This window comes from Lissotriton vulgaris, chromosome 2_1, assembly GCF_964263255.1.
Source record: "Lissotriton vulgaris chromosome 2_1, aLisVul1.2, whole genome shotgun sequence".
Lineage (NCBI taxonomy): Eukaryota > Metazoa > Chordata > Amphibia > Caudata > Salamandridae > Lissotriton > Lissotriton vulgaris.
Window position 1 is genome coordinate 789,536,252 of NC_141687.1, and position 25,625 is coordinate 789,561,876.

The 25,625-nt window shown below is 45.3% G+C and overlaps 1 protein-coding gene across 3 annotated transcripts in view; it reads right to left on the reverse strand.

The window, feature by feature from the left end:
- Positions 1-4,226: 4,226 nt before the first annotated feature.
- The window catches only part of SP3 (Sp3 transcription factor), a 156,688-nt gene continuing 135,289 nt past the window's right edge, over positions 4,227-25,625 (reverse strand). For all 3 annotated transcript variants that reach the window (XM_086956150.1, XM_086956148.1, XM_086956149.1), the window contains one exon: positions 4,227-5,926. In XM_086956150.1, coding sequence (XP_086812276.1) covers positions 5,610-5,926 — 317 coding nt within the window. In that variant the 3' untranslated portion in view covers positions 4,227-5,609. The remainder of the gene's footprint in view (positions 5,927-25,625) is intronic.

Below are 25,625 nucleotides of genomic sequence, written 5' to 3' on the forward strand. Positions count from 1 at the left end.
AAAAAAATCGGACTGTTTATTCTGTGTTTCACACCAAACATTCCCTCATTATAGGGCTCTTCTTCATAATCAAAAAGTTGTTCCGGAGGGTGAGGGGGTACCCTACTAGGGGAGGTATGCACTGGTAATATTTCCTGCAAAGAGCTTTGCTTAGAGCGAGATGCTGCAGATGTAAAAGTAGTCCCTGGGCTTTTTGTAAATCTGTTGACCTAAAGCGCAGATGGATGCGTAGTCAAAAGTACCGTCGATGAAGCAACAGTCAAAGGAACAGTAGTTGGCAAAACAATAATTGATGGGAGCACATGTCGACTGAGCACCCGCCGCGGAAGCTTCTGTCGACAGCCTGAGCATCGTTGATGAATGAAGTTGCAAGCCTGCTGTTGATAACATCGGGTCTATCAAAGTAGCCACCGTTGAGGAAGCAGAGGTAGACTAAAAGGTTTTGACAACTGCAGCTGGGGGTGGGGGGCATTGTACTCGACAAACCCCCTGACGACAGGCCCTGCAACGATGAGGCTGCATCTGTCGACCATGATGTTTTGTATTTTCTCGTCGACTTCTTGTTTGACGATGTTACTGTTGACATAGAAGACTTCACTTTTACAGAAACTATGGTTGATGGAGACATAGCAGAGGTCATAATTAGCTTAGACATCGTAGTATGAGTGACAATGAAGCCTTTTGCCGAGGGCTCCAATGACGATTTGGTCGATGGAGAATCAGTCTTCAGCTTCTGAGGTAATAACATCTACTGTGGAGATCGCAGCAGCCCACTCTGCTACAGACCAATATCTCTAATTAATATCTCTAATTAATTCTGTAGTAAAAGTGGTGGGGGGGTGCAATTTTAAATAGGCTAACAGCCTGCGCTGATGAAAATAATGTAATCTCCCCAATTCAATACGGCTTCAGGCCTGGCCACTCAACGGTTACCCAGTGTCTGAATCTGTACATGATCATAGGAAAATACACCATGGCCCGAAAAGATACAATTCACATGGCATTCATGGACCCCTCGTCGGCTTTCGACTGTGTAGACCAAGTTAGGCTATGGGATGCCATGGCAAAAATGGGTGTAGAGCAGAACCTGATTAACTTACTAGCCGACATGCACTCAGACAAGAGTAAATGTCAGATATACACAAGACTTAAAAGTAACGAGGGAATTTGGAATACATTGGGGCGTCCACCAAGGGTGTATTCTAGCCCCATTCCTCTTCAACCTATACATCAACGATCTAGAAGAGCATCTTTTAAGTACAGGAGTGGACTACCCCTACGTCGGCCGGAAAGGTCTGCCGGTTCTGCTCTACGCGGACGACGCAGTCCTGATATCTAGGACCGCAACAGGCCTACAAGCTCTGCGAAACTCTTTTCAAGTTTTCATGAAGTCTCGGGACCCGAGTATCAATAACTCAAAATCTTATGTCATGAAGGTAGGACTGGGGGAAAAAAAGCTAAACTCATTTAATGTTAATGGGGAAAAAATTCCTGTAGCCAAAACATTCTCCTACCTCGGTGTCCTCTTTGACCATCAGCTAAATTGGGGACCCGCAGTACAGAGGAAAACAGGAGAGGTAACCAGGGCCAACGCAGCAATACTTGACTTCGTAAGGAAAATGGGTAATAGTCCGGTGGCCGCATTGCTCCAACTTTACCAAGCAAAGAGCATCGCCATTGCATGCTATGGAAGTGAGCTATGGGGGGTACACCTCTTCTAGAGGCCTGGAGGTTGCAGAAAATAGCTTTTTAAAACAGGTTTTGAGGGTCCCGAGGGGAACAGCAAACTTTTCGGTCCATGAAGAGTTGGGTATGCCCTATTTATGAGACAGGATAGCCGTAAATCCCATACTCTGTGGCTAAACTGTTGGATAAACACCGACATACCCCTTACCCAACAAATCCTGAAAGAAGTATTAACATGGGAAAACGGGTCCAAAGTCCCCTGGATTAAATATATAAGTAAATGTTTATCTGAACTAGGGCGTCCCGACCTTTTTGAAACCCCAGAGCTTATCACTAAATCTGATGTTATTTATATGAAGAAGACCTTCATTGCATCCAGGTATTTAGCCCGGGAGGAGGCCGAACTAAAAAAAGACAGTGTCAGGAAACATGTGCTATTAAAAACCTCTCCGCATATGGAACAGTACCTGTCATGGCCCCTGTCAGGTTATGATCGCTTTCTGCTAACGAGGTTTCGCCTTGATCTATTCCACCTCTTATTGGCCGTACCGAGGGGGGCCCATCGAGGCCAAGTGTTGCCAGCTTGCGGCTGCGACAAAAAGTCTCCGCAAGATCTGGCACACTTTTTATTCATCTGTCCCTTTTATCTTGTACCACGGAAGCTATATTTAAAAACAATCCTCAAACAAATGAAGTTTGCACAAATTCGACCAGCACTTTATTACCTCCAACTTTTAAGCTGTGACTGCACTTTATTTGTATGTAGCTTTTTAAAACTTGCAATCAAATTTAGGAAAAGTATGGAGGGGTAACTATGCCGTTGCTGAGAGAAATATTTTTAATCAACATAATTATTTATACTTACAATTTATTTTATTGTATATTCTGCTTGTGATCCTCTATTCTAGGTTGTTTTTAATAATATATGGATTTTATGTGTTAATGTATGTTTACTGAAATGTGCTTTTATGGATGTTACTATGAACATTCGAATAAAGTTCTTTTGACTTGACTACTGTGGTAGTGATTTTGAAGTTGTTTTGACCTTGGTGGCAGCAGAGGACATAGAGGACAGAGAATGTCTCTTATGAGAGGAAGGCTTTCTCCTAGAGGTGGAAGGTTAATCATTCGCCTTAGATGAAGGGTGCTGCTTTTTTACCACCTTAGAGGCCTTTGGAGACAAGTTCCACATCATTTGCTCTCTTTTTTTGAGGCAAAAGTTTCGAGAGGGGTATCGCTGTCGTCGTCAGATAGAGGGTTAACTTTAGTTTTTACCTTCTGCAACCACAGAGTCTGTCCTCTATTTCTCTCAAAGTCTTTTGAGAGAAGGTTCTACAGATTTTATAATCTCTCACCTGGTGGTCAAGAAGAAGGTAGTAAATGCAATTTGTACTGTCTCAGCTTACCACAGGAATCACAGTGTCTAAAAAGAGATCTTTTAGTTGTAGACATGTTGGGATGTAGTAGTCACGCTGTTTAGAAGAAATACATTCTGACAAGTAGGCCAGAAAAAAAGAACACTGAGCAGAGCTCAGGGAGACTCCCTTCACACGACATTCAGTAGAAAATCTGAGAGCCTGGGGCCTCTGTGGTGAGGGTTCAAAAGGGTGCAGTCTCCTGATTAACTGGACTTTGGGCCATTCCTAATGACTAGGACGAGCTATTAAAGTAAATGTTTTTTCTCCATTAACCTCAATGTTAAGGTTACTACTTACTGCTTTATACGTACCGAGGGACTATGAAAGATCCAATGCTGGAGAACAGAACAGAGCACATTATATGTTGCTGCAAATGCGTCTGTTCTGAGCAGGCAATATTATTAATTCCATCACTCCAACGCTTAGGCATCAGGCTCTGTGTCCAGACGGTTAAATAATGCTTCAACTTGACTGATATGCAATTAGCAAGCAAAATTGCTAAGTTTTTAACTATTACTTCAGCTAAATTAAAAGCTGCCTTGAAAGCTATAAACGAACAGTGACAACTATTTTTATTAAACAGAATTGTGTGGCCAGAGTCCAATAGCAAACAGAGTTAAAAGGGCTGTTGCCGAAAGCAGACAAAATTGCTTAACAAATTTAATGAAGGCATTGCTCCAAAATGAATTCTACTTAAATGTTTTAATAGTGATTTAAACATACTATTTTATATCGAAAGAAGTACCCAATTGTGTGTGATTGAGGTGATTTGCAATTTTATTAACTATGCAATAAAGATTTCGATACAATAAACTATAATTTGCAATCTAAACAATGATCCCTGCTGTAAATACATTAATGCATCAAGCTATCCATTCACTTTTTTTTATTTGTAAACCTTTAACACCGTCATCTTATATATACACCACATGTCAAAAGATCCCCAGTAGCAAGACATGTTGAACCTGAAGCAAAGATTGTTTCAGGCTATGCAGATGGCATACTCCCTTGTTCTATTAATGCCTCGCCATTTGACTCAAACAAAATATTTTTACTCTTCGAAAGTAATACTTCATGCTCCCTACAACAAAAAGTTAGGTAACTTATATAAACATAGCGAACTCAAAGGAAAAAATAGTGTTTTATTAACTACCACACTGTTATAATACACTTTAAACGTACAATAAGGTAGCCTTTAAATCGGAGGTGTTCTTAAGAGTAACAAACAAAACAGAATTTCAAGCAATGCTTGCCAATACGTGAACTGTTGAAGTTGTTGCAGTTACTGCTTTATTACATTTTAGGAAAATTGGCTATCACATAACTGCAATGCACTGTATATTTGTACATTTTCTATAATTGAAAAATATAAACAGTTATTAAAAATGAAAAGAAAGTACGGCAACATGATAAAAAAAACATACATATTTATCAGATAAATGTATTCGATACATACAATCTTTAAAGGAAGAAGCAAAAAGGTTTGATATTAATGCAAGTTATCTAGGAAAAAAAATATTAAACCTCTCCAGCGTCTTATGACTAGCATCTGTATAGTTGGAGTACTGTTACTATGGAAATGATTTTGCTATTTTTGCATATGCAATACTTTAATTTACATGATGGCTTTAACGCCCCTTGAAAACAGATCATTTAGAAACAAGATTGTAATAGTGGCGACACAATACACCATATTTTTGGTCCTCCAATGTTCCAAGAAAGGGTTTACAGAACTAGAAAGTTTTCCTAATCACCCAAATGCCTCAACCTAGAAAATGGCTCTTTTGACATTAGTTTATTCTCTGCCAGACTTAGCGACTGAAATCATATGAACCAGATAGATTTGGCAAAATAAATCCTAGACATGGCTTTTTAACAAACTGTGGAAGGTGACTATCTCCAGAGTACCATGTTAAAATGCAGTTCTGAAAATATAACAAGAGTAATGCTTAAAATATTGTACAAAGCGTAACCTAATTAAAATAATGAGCTTTCAAATGACAAATTGGTGAGCTAGGTAAAGCCTACACTATGTAACATTTGCTTGGAAACTTGATTTGTCAGTAATGCATAATAAAAATTCCAGTCATCAAGAAAATTACAAAAGTTCATATCACAACATGATTTCGTTTTCACCCATCAACTTCGTTATCTTACAATAGATAAATACCAGCATGTTCTCATTTTTACACTAAACCACACAGGATTGATGCATTTGGTTAAATTACCATTCTCATCTTCCAAGTTTAATTGTCACTTTACATAACTTGGTAAAATTCCATCTCTTCTAGATTCCAAAAGTACCTACAAAAACATGCAATTTTACCATTTTATTATAATTTGGAATATCATACAAAGTAAGGCATTTCAGTGTCATGTATAACCAAGTTACTGTCAATCCAAAATAGTTTGCACATCAATAAAAAGATATCTAAGAACTTAGGAACAATATTCTTCTCACTACTGTATAAAAATAACCACAATTAATAGGTATCTTTTTAATATTTACTCCATTGTCTCATTTCCAGAAACTGTGACAAGCTGTAAAGGTATTTCTGAATTGGAAATGATATCTTGATTGCTGGTGCCAGAGGCATTCATAGTTCCTAATGCTGAAAGAGACCCTTGTTGAATATTTGCAAGGATAAGTGTTGTTCCTCCTGCAGAAATCATTGTATCATCGGCCTTTGCTTCGATGGATGCAAGTACTGCACTGCTAGTATGAATACCTTTTTTATTTTGATGCGTTTTAATGTGTTTGGCAAGGTGATCACTCCGCATGAAGCGCTTTGAACACTCCGGGCAGACAAACTTCTTTTCACCTACGAGACAATACAACAGTTATGAATGAAAAAAACTATTTTTAAAATAATACAGGTTAACGTTCCCCTTTCTACTAAACTAAGGATTAAACTTCACAGACTTAATACAGATAAAACATAAATCCGCAATGCAGTGTAATTGAAACCACGAGTACCACATGAAGAATGTCAGTAGACTAACAAAAACTGCAACAAATAATATTGTTAATTCAAGTTTAGTACAGATTAATGTGCAAGAACAAAATACAGGGTATATGGCTCCCCAGCATAAGTGAATTCCGTATATCACAGAGAAGAGAGTACTTCCGGGTGCTATGGTCTTAGTTATCTTTTTGAAGCATCTCTAGAAAAAAGCCACTTTTAAAACAAGATGATTGGCATAAGCAAATCACACATAAATGCATGCCGGATAATACCAGAAATCTGTATGACGAACTTCGAGCTTTCATTTCAAATCTCTGACAAAAGTAGCAAATCCTGAGTTTTGTCGTATACAGGCCTGTTTAGACCATGAATAGTGCCAGGCAGGAAATGGTGGAAAAAGAATACCAAAGGTAGGTATTTAAGCTGAAACTGCCAAATCGCTACACACAGGACAGCTTCACAGACTCAAAAACTTGGTGGTCAAATTCCACTCCCATTTTCTTCACAAAAGAGTTTGGTGATGGTCCAAAGGCAGATCTTGAAGGACCTACCTCTGATCTGGTACCACTTAGACATCTACCTGATGGACCAATCGAATAGCCTCACTTTTTAAGCTGGCTTCCCAATTCCTAATATTTGGATGCAATTCTCCAGGAGTGGACGGGCATAGTTACATATGCTTCACTCATGTGTTTGGAAATCGCTATCTGTTGGCTAGAATCAGGAGCTTTCCATGGATCCTGTTGTCCCTCCCCGTCGGTCGTTTGGTTCCCCACTACACAGGAGCTTTTCACTGAGAGCTGCACAATCTTTCCGTTCCATTTACAGAGCCTTAGTGGGGGAAATCTAAAAGAACCGATCCTTGAAGAACCTATGGAGCAAGTTCCCTCAGACACTTTTAAAGTAAAGTATTTATCTGTAGCACACAAACAGTAATAAAGTGATAACAAGAAAACCTTCAAACCTAGTTAGGAAATAGAGTACATTTTAATAAATAAAACAATACCGGAGTGGCAAAAGAATACCGGAGTGGACAACCAGAACTAGAATCATTACATTTTAAAGTTTATAGTGGAATAGCGCCTAAATGCACAAATCTCCACTCGCAGTCATCTGGTCACACTAGACTGGGGGGGGAGTCACAAGTTCAATCCAACCGCAATGGAGAGAGGGTCATATAATGGAACCAGGTTCGTCCGGTGAAGTGTTACCTTTTCATGTCCGATGCGAAGGGTTCAGTTTGCGATGGAGGAGGCCAAAAGGACGATGCTTTCGGCACAAAAAGCAGGTCAAGCATCACATATGGTCATTGCTGAAGAGCAAATCTCTAGCCGATTGTCGAAGGCAGCACAGTATGGCGCAAACAGGCCGATCAGTGTCATGAAGAGCCTAAACTTCGGGATTGTTTGCCTTTTCTTCTTGGAGGAGCCTCCACTGATGCTATCCAAGGGTTTAGGACCCGGGCGGGGCACCTCCTGTCGTTTAGGACTCACTCCAGCAGAGAGCATAGGCATTTCCAGTTGAAGCTGATCAGCTAGACAGTTGCAGGGAGGTCTCTGGAAGTTCGTGTCAAAGTAGCTCACACAGGGGATCAACCAACTGACCTTCAGAGTCACTCTGGTTAGCCTGGGATCAAGGCAAAAAGGACCAAACACTTTTCTTCAGACAGCAAGGCAATCCTTCAAGCAGCAGGGCAGCACATGTAGCAGCAGGGCAGCACATGTAGCAGCAGGGCAGCATATGTAGCAGCAGGGCAGTGCTTCTTATGAATCTTCCATAGGTCCAGGAGTTTTCTGAAGCCCCATATTTTCTATCTGGTGCCAGTCTGTGAGGGGGAATTCCCTGGCTTACTCCCAAAATTAGTTTGGTTCAGATCATCACTTGACCAGGCTCCAAACTCCCATAGGTGACAAACGGCAAAGAAGGCCTGTTGTCATGTTCCTTTGTGTGTGTTGTGGGCAAAAGCCTTTGAAATGTAATTGAGGCTGGACACAGCTCCTTCACAGTGATCCTCTCCACACCTAAGTCCCCTTTGTTTTGCGGACTGCAAACAATACATAAACCCTTACCAGAAGTCCTTCACAATCATGTGACCCAGGATGTTGGCAGAGAGGCAGTTGGCTGGGACAAGAAAATGCCAACTTCCTAAAAATATTTATGTCAAAATGGCAACTCAATGTCCCCTTTGGGCTTGGGTAGATATGTGTTGGGTAATGTTGCCAACAAGGGATATATTTAAAGGCGTATTTAAGTTAAAATGAGCAAATACTTCCTAGATATCTATTTATGACATCCACAATTAATAAAAGGCACAATGGCCCATGTAGATTTAAAAATAAAGAATAAAATCGATACAGCCGGGTGTATTCCTTAATTGAATTCTATTATATTAAAAAAAATGAAGCATACATAAGGGGGTCCAAAGTAAGGAGGTCCTTCAAAAATATTGATAACAAAACTAATAGGTTCTGAACATGGTTATTTCACTAGTCATCAATACACAAAAACCCATTTCCCACAAGTCAACAAGGTGTAGACTGTCTTAAGCATAGGAGCAAAGTTCTTCAGGTCCACTCTTAACAAGGACTAAAAGGAAAATGGGTTAGGGAGTCGAAGTTTCAGTCTCTGCTGAAATAAATCCATGAGACCATCATCAGGACAAGAGGTTTCTGAAGATCTGAAACCCCTAGGTACAATAGTCAAGAAAAGTATGCATGAGCAACACCTGCAGATGAATTGCGGAATTTATTTGCCGGAGCTTTTAACAATAAGTTGAAAGCATACAGGGTCCGGCGATTGTGACTGTGGCCATTGTCTCCTCTGAATTGCGACATAGATTATTCAAGCGTGTCTCTCAAGGAAATACTTTCCACAATTTATCTGCAGGTGTTGATCTTGCAGAATGTTCTAAACTTACGGCAAACCATAAGAGATTATCCTCAAAATACATCATGATGACATGCTGAGAAATTTTTAATTTTGCTGCTTATAGGCCTCCACACCTCTGACAAATATGCAGTGTGAACCCTCCTCTCAGAGCAGAAGGCAAAGGCTTGGGTGTGGGGCGATGTTTCTGTTTCTAAGGTGGGATGACTATTTGGGCTCTGCCCAGGAATCGGATTACCTTCAAAGAGACCTGCCCTGTATCTGCCAAATGTACACCAGGTCAGGGACTTTTTGTTCCCCCAGGCAGGGAGGTCCCAATCAAAATGTGACAGGAGCTGCCCCAGGAACTGGTTTAGAGTGACCACAGAGGAGGGGTTTCTCATTTACCAGGCCACACCTCTGAGGTGGGCACAGAGGCTCTGAACAAGGGGAGAAGGTTTTCACCATCCTGGATTTCGTCAGAGAGGGGCACGGAGGAATCATTGCCAGTAGGGCACACAGGAAGTGCTGTAAAAGTGGGTAAGTTAACCCCTGGGAAGAAATGCGCTACTTACCTGTAACTGCAGTTATCCAGTATTGGTGTCTTTCATAGATTCACATGCCTGAATCATTCCCCGCCGTCGAGACGGGAGTCTCCGGTACATAGAAAAGTAATGTCCTATAGACATACATAGAGAATAGTAGGCCTAAAGGCCTCACCTTAGTAACATATCCATGTCCTTTTGTAAAAAGGACCAAACTCTAGAGAAGAGCCAATCAGCTATCACCTCCCTCTAGAACCTTCCTGGCAGGAGCCCCAGTCCCTCAGATTTTCGTACGCACTAAGCTAAGTAGGAGTGACACAGAGAGTAGGTGAGTCCTTCCAGGGGAGGCGGGAGGGTTGCATGTGAATCTATTAAAGACACCAATACTGGATAACTGCAGTTACAGGTAAGTAACGCATTTCTTATCCAGTATTATGGGTGTCTTTCATAGATTCACATGCCTGAGTCAGAGTAGCCACAATGCAGAGTGCACATTTCTGATGGAACAGCATATACAAGTCCTTACATAAGGCACATCATGCGAGCATGAACTATCATTAGATATCAACAATAAGTATTAGTAAAGAAATGTGCATACCAGAGTAGGATGGAGGGACGGAGGAAGGCTCACCTTACTGAAATAGATGGCGTAACACTGTTTGTCCCACTGCTGCATCATTCATCAGCTCCATATCCAGGCAGTAGTGCCTAGTGAAGGTATGCGGCGACTTCCATGGTGCCGCCCTGCAAATGTCAATGACTGGCACCCCTGCAAAGAGAGCCATAGAAGTGGACATAGCTTTCGTGGAGTGCGCTCTCACCTGTAATAGCTGTCCAGGTTGGTCATGACAGAAAGCAATGTCTGCAGAAATTCATCTGGAGATGCTCTGCTTGGTAAGCGGTAGACCTTTCCTAGGTCTGCTGTAAGCTACGAGTAGCTGGTTAGATTTCCTGTATGTTTTCGTTTTGTCAATGTAAAACTTCAAGCATCGCTTGAGATCCAAAGAAATCAGCGATCTCTCAGCTGCCATGCTTGGGTTTGGAAAGAAGGAACGCAGACTCACAGGTTCATTTAGGTGTAAGTCCGACGGGACTATTGAGATAAACCTAGGATTGGTTCTCAGGATTACTCTGTCATTTTTAAAACTGTAGAAAAGGATCCTGGATTGAAAACGTCTGTAGCTCACTGACCCTCCTTGCCGATGTGAGCGCCCGGAGGAGTGCTGTTTTCTACGAGACATACTTTAGGGCAGCTCTGTATACTGGTTCAAACGGGTGTTTCATGAGGTGAGATAGGTAGGTCGCAACATCCTTAATGGCGGGAGATCTGATTAATCGTTTTAGAAATTGCTTAGTCAACCCGCTTGAACAGAGCGATGGACTCGTTGAGGTTCTTCTATAACAAGATATTGCTGCTAAGTGTACTTTAATGGAGGAGTGGGCTAGGCCCGATTGTGCCAGATGTAATAGATAAGGTAATATTTGCTCCGGTGATGTGGAGAAAAGGCCGAATTCCGTGATCTGCAAGCCAAACACAAAAGCGCTCCCGTTTCAGGGAATAAGTCTTGGTCGAGCTATCCGCCCTTGCTCTGGCAAGAATGTCTACCGTCTTGTGGAATATTCAGATTGTGGAACTCTCTGAACTCAGGAGCCCGGCGGCTAACCTGAGAGACTTCAGATCAGGATGTTGGGCTGGTTAGTTGTTCATTGTAAGCAGAGATAGATACTGCCGTGGGTGGACCGGCGGCTCCAGGGATAGACGGTGGAGCTCTGTGAGCCAATGTTGCCTCGGCCACGTTGGGGCTATTAAAATTAGAGTACAAGGCTCCACCTAAATTTTCCTGAGGATTCTGGGAAGCATCAGGAATGGCAGAAAGGCATACGCAAGACGTTGCGCCATGCGATGTGTGAGCATTTGGCGTTCATTCTCGCGTAAATAGATAGATTGCGGCGTGCTCCATCAGGAGAAAATATGGTCGATAACTTGTTGATCTAGCTCCCACTCGTGTGACGATGTTTTCTGCCCGCTCAACGGGTCGGTGAGCACATTGTCCTTGCCTGGGACACATTCCGCCCTTAGGCTTATATTGTGGAGTATGAGCCAATTCCAGATTTTTTTGCAACTCACAAGAGTGTGTCAGCGAGCGTGTCCCTACCTCTTTGTTGAGGTAGTGCTTAGTCGTGGTGTTGACTGTCCGGATGAGCACCATGGAATGTTTTATTCCTGGCAAGAAAGCTTGAAAACCAGGAAGACTGCCCGCAGTTCGAGCAGATTGATATGTAGTTTCTTCTCCATAGGAGACCACCTTCCGCTTATCTGTAGCTCTTGCAGAAAAGCTACACAGCCTTCCAAGGAGGCGCCTGTTGGGACAACAAGTGGAGCAGCCGGAAGCAGGAATGACAAGCCTTGAGACAGGAGATGACATCCATCATTGCAGGGCTCCGACCACCTGAGGTTTCGCTTTTATGTGGTCGTCGAATGACCCTGTGCTTTGGACCCACTGCTTAGAGAGCACCTCCTGTAGAGGTCTCATTCGTAGTCGAAAGTGAGGAATCAGGAGGATACACGATGACATCATCCCAAGGAGGATTTGAAGAGGCGGACTGTCAAGACTTTATTCAAGGCTACTATAGCAGCTAGTGCAAGGAGCTTGTTGATCCTCTCTCTGGATGGGAAAGCTTTTGCTGACCGTGTGTCCAGGGTTGCACCCAGGAAACTGATGCACTTTTCCTGATTGAAGGTGAGACCCAAGCAATCGAAAAGCTTTAAACAGGCGTTGGAAGACCTGGACGCGTCTTTTAAGGATGGAGCCTTGACCAGTCCGCTATTCAGATACGGAAAGACTTGGTGATGGCACCGTCTGAGATATGTCGCCACCGGGGAACGATAGTTCATGAATGCAGACTTAAGCCCGAAAGGCAGAACACGAAATTGCAAGTGTCTGCCCACTACTACAAATTGCAAGTCCCCTTTTATGATTCCTGTGAATTGGTATATGGAAGTAAGCGTCCTGTAGGTCTAGGGACGCCATAAAAATCCTGCTCTTCCAGTAGTTGCAAGACCTCCTGGATTACCATGTGAAACTACTGCTTCTTTAGGAATTTGTTGAGGGCCCTGAAGACCAAGATTGGTCTCCACTTCTTGCCTTTTTCTGGATCAAAAAGAAGCGAGATTAAAACCCTTTTCTCTTCTGAGGTGGAGGTAGTCTCTCTATTGCATCTTTCTTTAGCAAAATAGGGATCTCTTGAAGAAGCAGCTGTATATTTCCGTTATTCCGCTGTCCTTTACCTTGAAAGAACAACTTTTCAAAGGAGGATTGCTTGTTTCGCTGCTGTTGGCGCTGTTGGTATTGCGGTCCACTCTGGCCTGAAGAGCAGGAAGACTTGCATTGATAATTTCCTCTGTAGGAAGACCTTGCTCTTCCTCCATTTCTATTAAAGGACTGGTTCTAACACTGAAGAGTGCCCAAAGCTCTCGCAGTGTCTGCTTCGTTAATTTTTTCACGCCAAATAGTAACTGACTATCATATGGCATGTCCAAAATCTTAGTTTGCACCTTAGGACGGAGAAAGCCATCCTTGGAGCCGCAAGACTGCTGCTCCAGCCAACTGGCGGAACCCTGTCATAGCGATATCCATCGCGCAGTCTATAGTCTCTGACGCCGATGCTTCACCATCTAGCAGAATCCTCTTTACATCCTCTTTGGATGAATCTGGCAATTTCGACAGGTATGGGGCTATGTGTGCCCACAATTGTCTATGATAGCGTCCCTAGAGCGCTAGGGCGTTCGCGGCCTTTACCGTCATTGCCGACATTGAGGAAAACCTGTTCCCAATGTTGTCCACTCTTTTTCCCTCCCTATCAGGAGGAAGCGACAAAGGAGCCGAAGGATTCCTGGAGTCCTTCTGGGCCGCCTGTGTCACTACGGAGTCCGGCTTAGGATGTCCTGTTAAACACGCCGGTGCTGTAGCGGGCGCCCTATACTTCTCATCCAACTGAGGGATCACTGGTAATACAGAGGAGGGGTTCTGCATGACCCTTACTCCTTCTGACTATAGGTAATCGATATTGACCGTACTGCCTTCTTGAGAGGTTCTTTAAAGTCATACAAGAAGCAGTCCTGTTCTTGAGAAGGCCATTGAGATCATAAAACGTTGAGCAGCCCTCTCTACCACATTATAAGAGATTCCAGAATTGGTGGAATTTCCCTCGTCAACAGGCCGCCGTCATAGACTATGCCGTCGTAGACGAGCAGTCATAGACGAGGCAGTCGTAGGCGACACCATAGACGATCCGTCGTAGACAAGACCGCCGACGCCGTCGTAGACGAGGCCATCGTAGACGAGGCCATCGTAGTCTAGGCCATTGTAGACGAGACAATCGTCGACACCGTAGACAGGCCGTCGTAGAGGAGCAGTCATAGATGAGGCCGTCATAGACGAGCCGTCATAGACGAGCAGTTGTAGACGCTCTCCTAGTCGTCGTCGTCGACGCTCTCCTAGTCGTCGACGCTCTACTAGTCGTCGTCGTCGACGCTCTCCTAGTCGTCGTCGTCGACGCTCTCCTAGTCGTCGTCGTCGACGCTCTCCTAGTCGTCGACGCTCTCCTAGTCGTCGACGCTCTCCTAGTCGTCGACGCTCTCCTAGTCGTCGGCGCTCTCATCGGCGCTCTCCGACGCTCTTGTCATAGACGCTCTTGTCGTAGACAAGGCCATCGTAGTCTAGGCCATTCTAGACTGGCCGTCTTAGACAAGCAGTCATAGACGAGGCCATCGTAGACGAGGCCATTGTAGACGAGGCAATCGTCGACACCGTAGACAGGCCGTCGTAGAGGAGCAGTCATAGATGAGGCCGTCGTAGACGAGCCGTCATAGACGAGCCGTCATAGACGAGCCGTCATAGACGAGCCGTCATAGACGAGCAGTCATAGACTAGGACGTCGTCTACGCTGTCATCGTCGTAGACGCTCTCCTAGTCGTCGTCGTCGACGCTCTCCTAGTCGTCGTCGTCGACGCTCTCCTAGTCGTCGTCGTCGACGCTCTCCTAGTCGTCGTCGTCGACGCTCTCCTAGTCGTCGTCGTCGACGCTCTCCTAGTCGTCGTCGACGCTCTCCTAGTCGTCGACGCTCTCCTAGTCGTCGACGCTCTCCTAGTCGTCGACGCTCTCCTAGTCGTCGACGCTCTCCTAGTCGTCGACGCTCTCCTAGTCGTCGGCGCTCTCATCGGCGCTCTCCGACGCTCTCGTCATAGACGCTCATCATAGACGCTCTTGTCGTAGACGAGGCCATCGTAGATGAAGAGGCTGTAATAGTCAATGATGATGGTTTTTGAAAATCTGAGGGACTCAGGCTCCTGCCAGGAAGGTTCTAGAGGGAGGTGATAGCTGATTGGCTCTTCTCTATAGTTTGGTCCTTTTTACAAAAGGACATGGATATGTTACTAAGGTGAGGCCCTTAGGCCTACTATTCTCTATGCATGTCTATAGGACATTACTTTTCTATGTACCGGAGACTCCCGTCTCGACGACGGGGAATGATTCAGGCATGTGAATCTATGAAAGTCACCCATAATACTGGATAACTCTTACCCCGTTAGTTAGGAAGGAACATGGAGTCGACCTCACCAACAGGCTAATACGAGGCATACAAGTACCACCCACAGTACCCAACTCAGAAGACCACTAGACCTATGGAATATCAAAACAGGACCCGAGCTATGCCAGGTAAAATCCTAGAAGACAGGACCTGGCCTCCATCTTGTACCCATGACAAACAAATTGGATTCCACAGGCCATTAGGCGGACGACCTGTTCAAGCACCAGGGACACAGCAAGCTACAAGATGCCTTTCCTGCAACTCCTAGGCTACCTAATTCCAACTGTACCTGCCCTGATGGAGGGAGTTTTGAGCAGCCAGGTACTGTTCATGAGCTCCTGGAACCCTGGACTGTGTCAACCCAACAGCTCCAGAAACCTGGGCCATAAAAACTTTTTGGCTGCAAAGAGCTCCCTAGGACTAGGACCAATATGCCAATGCAATGCGTTGTTACTGGGTTGAACATTCAGGTAGCTCGCGCTATGAGCTTTTCTGCAGCAGCAAATCTGAATTAGCAGGACCTCACAGAGAAGATATCTGGTCTTGTGGGCCCTGTTCGGCTAGAGCCTGCAGCCTTGCCTCACTAGAAGAATCTGAGCTCCAGAAAAATTACTAAGGCTGAACGTATGAATCTTAACTAGGAAAATGTGCCAAAAGTATCTGGCCGGCGAGTAAGCTGCTATGGCTGCGAAGTTCAAATTGCTCCTGCCTGGAGTTTTCCAACCAAAAGTCAATGGCTGTGCCGAGATTGTCTTCAACAGCGTGGCACCCTCCTCTGCCAAAGCCATCTGCCTTGCACGCTGAGCACTTTTTACATACATTTCAGAGTAAGTCTGATGGTAAAACGTCCGAATGGGTCGCACCTTGTTTATGTTCTCCAACATGGACAGCATCATGGTTGGCCTTAAGTTGCACTTGGGTACTGGTCTAGCACAACCAGATGAAGGGGTTGGCGGCTAACACACTTTGGAGCTTTGACATTTTTAAAAGTCATATCCAGTTCCCCTTATTGAATTTATCATTTTTATATCATTCTATTTATTAACTTATACTCTATGTTTCTAATTGCTTTGGGATTTTGCTTGGATTGTATTGCGACTTTATCACTGTTTTGATACTGCATAAAAATTGTACACACCATTTACTAACTAGTTCAGATTAGAAAAAAGAATGTCCAGAGTGGCTACATTCAGCTGGTCGACATGACTATTAATTGTGGCTAGGTACTGCTCCAAATTAGTACAATAGTAGTCTATATACCTCCTTCAGCAAGTCAAATGGGTTCTGTAGGATTTGCTTTCATTATATTCGTAAAGGTCCATGTAGAGAATCAACAGATCTGGGACAAAATCTGCCACCATTGTAGCACTTTTGATCGAATAATTGCACTCATTCTGAAATGTATATTTTTTCCAAGGGTGCTATTTCTAATATATACTTTTAAAAGTGGTAGGCTTTTGTGTCTTGCAAGCTCTGTGTTGTCCAAAATAGATCTAATGATGGTAAGGGCATCCTGCTGGGGGACATTGGAATACTGGATGTTTATTGTCACCAATAATTGAAGAGTTAGTTCAGAGGAGCAGTCCTCAATATTTTTAATACTGTCCATGCTATCTATGATGAATGTTTTTGTGTTGGATGCTGGTAACTAGTGCAATTCCATCTTTATATTTAACGAGTCAGCTATATTGGAAGGTACAAAAGTTGTCCCTTACTTAATACTGATGACTCATATTGAGTCAGTGTTTTCTTACACAAACTAACTAGAAAAAGGTTTATTACATTGTCAGACTCCTCATTTTATAGTGGGTCTGCCTTGCATAATAAACCACAATCTGGGACTAGAGCATCAGCTTGCTTTTCTAATGAGGGGCAGACAGGGGACAAACAAAGGGAAATAACAAGGAAGAGGTTCAGGCAGAGCTGGGGGCAACGGCTGGGCAAATACTACCCACAGTGATCTCACGGGGAGAGACAGACCCACTAGCATCAATTGAATAGTAAACAACCATCTAAACCCTATAACTAAGGCCCCTATGTTTAGATTAAGTACACACTGGCTCAATTTGAGTTGTCTGTATTAAGAAAGGAACTTCCGTATCTACCAATATACCTGACTCACTCAACATTACGATGGAATTGCACCAGTTTTTACACAGTGAGACTTAAAAAATATTTTGACCAGAACCCCTACCAAGGAATGCATGATCCCACCAGTCTCAGATCCCCCCACTACCATCATCCTTCTTTGCATTCAATCTCGGATTAGAATCTAGCACGGAGGACACTGAGGGATGTATCGTGTGTGTACTGAACAATAAGCAATATTAAGTTCAGCATCTGAACCGATAAACAGGAAGCTTTAACTGCTCTCCAAAAGAGAGTCTGTTAAACCAGCAGATGAAGGAGGTGCCATAGTTGTCCAGAACATCTCAGACTATAATACAGACATTATGCAGCAATTAGCTGTACACGCACACTACAGTAAACTAATATTTGACCCCCCTTTTAGAAATCAGTCATAGAATCATGGAAGTTACAGGTGCCACTTTGCAGGCTGGCTTAGTCAAGATGAATAGGAGTATCTCAATACTCCGATTTCCCAGCATGCCCACTAGCTACAATCTTCCTAAGATTCACAACCTACACAATCCATCAGGCAGACCGATACTGTCTGCTTGTGGTTCCATCATTGAACCATTATGCACATTCACCGATTTCTTTATCAAACCGTTTGTAACCAACACAAAAGCATACATGAGGGATAGAATGAGCATTATTAAAAGTATTGTGCACTGCAACTTTGAACCAACTCCGCAATTATTGGTGACCATGGATATCGACAAGAGAAAGCTTGACACTAGTGCCTACCACTGTTTTTATGTACCAGCTAGAAATAGCACTCATACATTTTTTGTTTGAAATTTCAGAATGAGTACGATTAGAATGTCAAATGTGTGGTTATGGCCTTCCATCCAGAACATGTGATAAACATGGACCATTACGAACTTCTTTAAATACAGAGTGACAGTAACCGAAATCGAACCTATTTGACTTTTCGAAGGAGATGCAGACTATTGTCCTACTAATTTGGACAGACAACATCCCCTTACTTTATCTGTTTGAAGACCAACTGAATGCAAGATCCACAGATATTCAGTTTACTATGTCACAGAGCAATTCTGAAATTAACTTTTTGAAATGCAAGTAAAGTAAATGAGGACAAACTATATATTAACATGTTGCTGCTCTTGGCACATAACATGAATTCTGTTTTTGTTGGTGGAGTATGCGCTGGACGTCCAGACCTGGATGATGTGCATGCAAGTAATGTTTGAGCAATTGGATGATTTATGCAGAGGAGACTTTCAAGTAGAGTTGTATATCATTGGCTAATCTCGATACGGTTATTTGTGAGTCCCGCACCAAGTAGCTCCATAGAAAGGTTGAAGATGACAGGAGGCAGTATAGAACACAGGGAACTCCACAAGTGATGGGATTTTTTATGACCAGGTGGTGTTAATGTGGACAAACTGATGACAGTTGGAAAGGTGGTGGAGAAGTAGTGAAGGCCATTGCTGGTGAGTCCCATTTGTATGAGGGTGAGGTGTTTGTGTCAAAGGCAATATCAGAAGGCATCATCATCTGTGGTCAAGAGGGCATAGTCTACAATGAGAAGAGCAGAAGTGTCCATTCTGCAGTGGAATCTGAAGCCATACTGTTAGTCATGCAGAAGGTGTTTAGCACCAATGTGATCTTCGAGTTTAACATACACTGCTTTTCAAATGATCTTACCAGTGAACGATAGGTGAGTGTTGGGCAGGTTTTTTGTGAGGTCATTGGCGTCTAATTTAGGTTTCTCTGGGAGTGGGAAGATACTTTGAGGGAGGCACAGACAATGGTAAGTAAGGGGTGGAGAGGTCCCCCAGAGAAACGAATATGCTACTTACCAGTATGCATCTGTTTTTGGCATGTAGGGCTGCTGACATTCATATCTGTGCATAGATCGCCGCCTAGTGTTGGGTCCGGATGATCGCACATTGTTGTCCTGGAAGAGTCTTCGAAGTATCACGAGATAGGTGGCTCCTCCCCTGGACTACAGTGCGCATGGGCATCGACTCCATCCTCAGATTGTTTTTAGCCATTGTGGCCAAGATGGAGTAAAACTAAGTGAATGATGACCATGCTAGAAGTATATGTGAATTCTGCAGCTGCTACAGGCGCCGGGGAGGAGGACGAGCGATATGAATGTCAGCAGCCCTACATGCCAAGAACAGATGCATACTGGTAAGTAGCATATTCGGTTCGAGGCATGTGGGCTGCTGAATTCATATCTGTGCATAGAATACATAGCAGTCCCTCCATTAACGGCGGCCGCCCGTGCCAGCTGCAGCAGTTTGTAAAAGTGTTTTTTGAATAGCCTGCCCTACAGCTACCTGCTGTTTGGAGTGCACATCAACACAATATTGCTTTGTAAATGTGTGTGTGGTAGACCATGTGGATGCTCTACATAGGTCTTCCAAAGGAATATTTCCAAGGAAAGCCATGGAGGCCCCCAACTTTCTGGTGGAGTGGGCCCTTGGTGGAATGATGAGAGTACGCATGGCTTTCAGATAGCAGATCTGAATACATTTAACGATCCACCTAGCTATACCAGCTTTGGAAATGGGGTTACCTTTGTGTTGTGGCGCAAAGGCAACAAAGAGTTGTTTAGTTTTTCTAAAATCCTTGGTCCTATCAATGTAATACATCAGGGCCCTTTCGACGTCAAGGGTGTGGAGCATTCTCTCCGCCAATGACTCAGGATTTTGGAAGAACACAGGTAATTCAATAGTTTGGTTAATATGGAATTGAGACACTACTTTAGGAAGGAATTTAGGGTTAGTGCGAAGCACCACCCTGTTAGAATGAATTTGAATAAATGGCTCTAGGATAGTTAGTGCCTGGAGCTCACTAACTCGTCGCAGCGATGTAATCGCTATAAGGAAAGCTACTTTCCATGTCAAGAATTGAATCTCGCAGGAATGCAGTGGTTCAAAGGGGGGACCCATCAGCCTGGTGAGGACCACGTTGAGGTTCCACTCCGGAGCTGGCGGAGTCCGCGGAGGAATGACTCGCTTGAGTCCTTCTCGAAAGGCTTTAATGGCAGGCACCCTGAAAAGTGAGAGGTGCTGCCTGTTTTGGAGATAAGCAAACATTGCGGATAGATGTATGCGAATGGAAGCATAGGCCAAATTACATTTGTACAGATGGAAAAGATAACAAATGATGTTCTGAACAGATGTTAATGTTGTGGTCTGCACAATAAATGACAAACCGCTTCCACTTAGCCGCATAGCATGCTCTTGTGGTGGGCTTCCTTGCCTCCCGGATGATGTCCATACAGTCAGGAGGCAAGTTTAGGTAGCCAAACTCTAAGACCTCAGGAGCCAAATCGCCAGGGTGAGCTGTTGCGGATCTGGATGCTGAATGTCACCATGGCTCTGCGTCAGAAGGCTGGGTGTGAGGCGTAGCCTCTGATGCAGTACCACGGACAGTTCTAGAAACGTGGTGTACCATGGTTGGCGAGCCCACGTTGGAGCAACCAGGATGAGAGTCATCGAGTGCTGCCTGAGCTTGCGTGCCACCAGCGGTATCAGAGGTGCTGGGGGAAAAGCGTACGCAAATTTGCCAGACCAGTTCATCCATATCGCATTGCCCTGCGACTGTGGGTATGGAAACCTGGCGGCGAAACTTTGGCATTTTGCGTTTTCCCTTGTGGCGAACAGGTCTATCTCTGGATGACCTCACTTTTGGAAGTATGGGCGGAGCACCGATGGATGTATCTCCCACTCATCCATTTGGTGGCTGTACCTGCTGAGCAGGTCCGCCATCTGATTGTCCTTGCCCGGGAGGTGTTCTGCCATGAGGAATATGTTCCTTTGAATGGCCCACTTCCACATGCTCTGAGCCAGATGAGACAGCTGCAGAGAGTGTGTTCCTCCCTGCTTCTGAATGTAGTACATGGCTGTCATGTTGTCCGTCTGGATCAACACGACCTTGTTGCACAGATGTACTTTGAAGGCTTTTAGTGCCATGAAGATTGCCATCAGTTCCAGAACATTGATGTGCATCTTCCGTTGCTGTTGCGTCCATAGTCCCTGCACAGTGTAATGGAGTACATGAGCTCCCCATCCCTGGAGAGAAGCGTCCGTTGTCAGGATGATCTGTGGCACAGGCTCTTGGAACGGTCGTCCCTTGCAAAGGTTTCGTGGATTCCACCAATGCAGAGAGTTGTATGCCCGACCGCTCACCAACACTAGGTCTTTCAACTGCCTGTGAGCCTGAGTCCACTGACGTGCTAGGCACTCCTGGAGCGGACGCATATGTAGTCTCGCGTGCGGGACTATGGAGCTGCAGGAGGCCATCATGCCTATCAACTGCATGAACACTCTCGCTGGAAGCGAGTGTTGGGGATTGAATCGCTGTATCAGCGATTGAATGCTGCTGACCCTCACTGAATTTGGCTGTGCTGTGGCTGCCAGAGTGTTTATCGTCGCACCCAGATACTGCCGTATGTGGGCGGGTTGGAGGTGGGACTTTGGGTAATTCAGTGAGAATCCCAGATCATGAAGGAGGTGAATGGTGTGGGACACGTGAGCGGCACACTGCTGGGCCGACTTCGCCTGGATGAGCCAGTCGTCCAGATATGGGTAGACGTGAATGTTCTGTCTCCTTAGGTGCACCGCCACTGTCGCCAGGCACTTTGTAAACACCCTGGGTGCCGTGGTGACTCCGAAAGGCAAAACCTTGAACTGGTAGTGCTGGTTTTGGATGGTGAACCAGAGGTATTTTCTGTGTGACGGGTGCAGCGGAATGTGAAAATACGCATCCTTTAGGTCTAAAGTTGCGAGAAAATCCCCCTGACTGAGCAACGGGAGCACCTGCTGCAGGGTCAGCATATGGAAGTGCTCTGATAGGATGTACTGGTTGAGGGGTCTGAGGTCCAGTATGGGTCTGAGGGACCCGTCCTTTTTTGGTATCAAGAAGTACAGGGAGGGGGAGGAGCTACGACACCAACCAAGATGGCCGCATAATCTCCCGGCTCCGCTGACCTCCGTCCTTTGCTCATTAACCTCTTGCTCATCCTGATTACCTGCACCGGATCTGTGTGTGTGATCCGACCCGCACTCCAGTGGTGCAATCCCGGAGTTTCTCCGCCGTTGTGAAGCGGAGCTACGTCGATGGTCGCATTGAGGCCTAACCCAGCAGAGAAGCTGGGGACTCGAGTGCTGGCTCTGCCGGGCCCGAGTTGAATAACAACGGTCTGCTGAAGGTGGTTGGGTCCGGTCTCTGGAACACTCGGACTTTTTGATTGTTTTGTTGCCATCAACTGCCTGGTGCCCTACAGAAGGTGAGGTGACGAGTGACGCACGGTGCTGTGTCGCGGGGGTCCGGTATTCACGCCATAGTTCCCCCGGGTCAGTGCCTCGCTGCGTACTACTATTCGCTGTCCGTCAGTCCCTCATGGCTTACTCCTGCTCCGCTTAACTTTGCCCCGGGGAAGGTGCCTCTCCGTGGGGTCCACCATGTTGGAGGACGAAACGAATCTAGCGGAACAGGCTCGAAATGGCCCGTCACTGCGTACTGTGCTGGAGGCGCTCATGGCACTTAAGGGAACTATTGCAGTCCAGACTTGCAGTTTGTTGTCTGCGATGGATGGACTCACAGGCATGAGACCGGATCCTGACTCGACGCCCGCGACCTGGCAGTCGGCCCGCCTTTCAATAGATGTCTCGGAGGTGTGTTTTAACCCGGCGCTGGAAGCAGTGTTTGCCCCTATTGAAGTGGCTCTACCTGACTGTACTGTGCCTGGTCACTTCACGGAACCGTTGGAACCCCCGATTGTGTATACCCCGGAACATTTCCATGTCATCCCCATTTTGGAGCCTTCTACTTTCTATCCTTTGTTGTTTCGGACCGTGTTGACTCCCCTCCCCTGCCGGTCTTTCAAGATGGCGGATGGGGTAAAGCTTGGCTTCGGTGGCAGGGAGGGTCAACATTGGTACCAGTTATCTACATCGGGACCTGCCCTTCCTTTCTCATCTGTGTACTCCTGTTCGTTAGACTTCGGCAGTACTTTGTGGGAAGTGCTTTCCTTAATTGATGACTTCAGTGCATTTGATCGACGGGGCCAGGGTTGAGATTCTTCTCCGAGTCTCTCATTGTGGCATTATGTTAACGGGATTGTTTTTATTGACCTAACGGAGTCCGGTGCGGGGCTGGCTACGACGGGGGAAGGAGACCCGGAGCCCGTAGATCTATGCCCTCCTCCGATTTCCCTCATTGTGTGGGATTCTTTGCCTTTTCCTTTCTTTCCCTTTCTACTATATTTCGGGTTCTGGTTACTGGGCGACAGGCACGCTGCGAGGGGGGTGGCCGTAGTCATCAGCAGGGGTGCAGGGTGGGGGGGTGTGGGGGTGGGTGTTTCGTTTTTGTTCTATGGCCTCTTTCTTCCTTCTCCTTTCTCGCCTTTTCTTCCTTTTCCGTTTCCGGGTTAGTGTAGTGGGTTCGGCTTTCCTTACATCCTTGTTTCTACATCTGTACCTTGACTTTTCTGAGGTTTTGGTGCTGTGGGGCGGACAATAATGATGGCGTAGACGAATAATGATGTGCTACTTATCCTGATGCCGTATGTCTTAACGCCGCTGACCTACATGATAGCGAACTTATTTTGGACACGTTGTTCTTTTGCTCGCCCCCTTTTGTGATCCGAGACACTGTACGACACCTGATCCTTTCAACTTATTATATGTAAAATGAAAACCTCTTATCCTGTTTCCGAATTGAACTGCCTTTGCAACCGATGTGCTTTGTGGATGGAGTTCCTATGCTCCCCAGGGAGGCTGGGTCTCAAGTTGGATTGTAATAACGTACTGAAATGCTTAGCAGCCAGCCCTGGGGGGTTGTAGGCCTGTGTCTGTATTTGATTGCATATGTTAAATAAAGGTTTTCAACAAAAAAAAAAAAAGAAGTACAGGGAGTGAACTCCTGTGCCTCTTTCCTGCACAGGCACGAGCTCTAATGCCCCTTTTTGCAGCATGACGAGGACATCCTGCTGCAATAAGTGCAAATGCTCGGCTGACATAGGACGGTGTCTTGGAGGTATGTTGGGTGGAGTGGATGTTAACTCCAGACAATAACCGTACTGTATAAGTTGTCTGACCCACCTGTCTCTGGTGATGGTTTTCCGGACCGGCAGGAACTGCTGAAGTCTCCCCCGGCCGGTCTTGTGTGGTCGGGGGGGGGGGGGCAGTGACAAGACGTCACTGTTTGCTGGTGGCAGAGGATCTGGAGTTGTTGTTTCCACGACCCCTGCCCTTGCCGCTGTTTCCACGATATCCACCTCAACTTTTGTTGGTGTATGTGGACTGTGTGTTGCCTTTGTAGTACTGCGTTGTTTGGGAGAGCTGGCCTCTGGAAACGCCTCTAGTGCTTGAGCGACGAAAAGACCCACCCCTGAACTGCTGGGACTGTAAGGCACCCATGGACTTCGCAGTTTCCGTGTCCTTCTTAATCTTTTCTAAGGTGGTGTCAACCTCTGGGCCAAACAAGTGATCTGGATTCACTGTTTGATTAAGGATGGTGGTCTGTATCTCCGGCTTAAATCCGGAGATTCTCAGCCAGGCATGTCGTCTCAGCATAACACTAGTGTTGACAGCCCTGGCTGCGGTGTCAGCAACGTCCAGTGCACACTTAATCGAAGCATTAGAGATCAGCTTCCCCTCTTGAATAAGCATCTCAGCTGCCTCCTTGTATTCATCTGGCAGGCGTTGCAACAGGGTCTCCAGTGTGTCATAGTGTGCCCTGTCATACCTCGCTAGAAGCGCTTGTGTATTGGAAATGCGCCAGATGTTGGCCGCTTGTGCTGCCACCCTTTTCCCTGATGCCTCAAAGACCTTGGATTCCTTGTCTAGGGGAGGAGCATCACCACTTGTCTGAGAATTAGCCCTCTTCCGGGCATTCGAGACGACAAGAGAGTCCAGAGGCAACTGTCCTGGGATGTACCATGTTACAACGCATACTATTACAACTACCTACCGTTACAACGCGACCATTACAACGCATACCATTACAACGCATAGCGCTTTGAGGTGCTGGATAGTGGTAAGTATAATTTACTATTCTAACTCCAGTCCCCGTGGACCCTAGGGAAGGTGTTGGATAGTAAATTATACTTATTCCCTATCCTAGAGCGCCCCCCAGCGCAATGCGTTGTAATGGTATGCGTTGTAAAAGTCGCGTTGTAATGGTAGTGCGGAGTAAAAGATGCGTTGTAACGGGTGTATACCACTGTCCTTTAATGTAGGTAGGATCAGTAGGCGCTGGCTTATACTTTCTCACTCCTAGGGTTTATCACCCTTGCTCTGGTAGGCTCTTTAAAGATCTCTCCAGCATGTTTTAAGACACCTTTTAACATAGGTAGAGTTTTGACAGTCCTTTCTGAGACTGAAAAGGTATCAAAAAGGAAATCAACGTCAATAGGGTCAGCATGGAGCTGGACGTTGTGATTT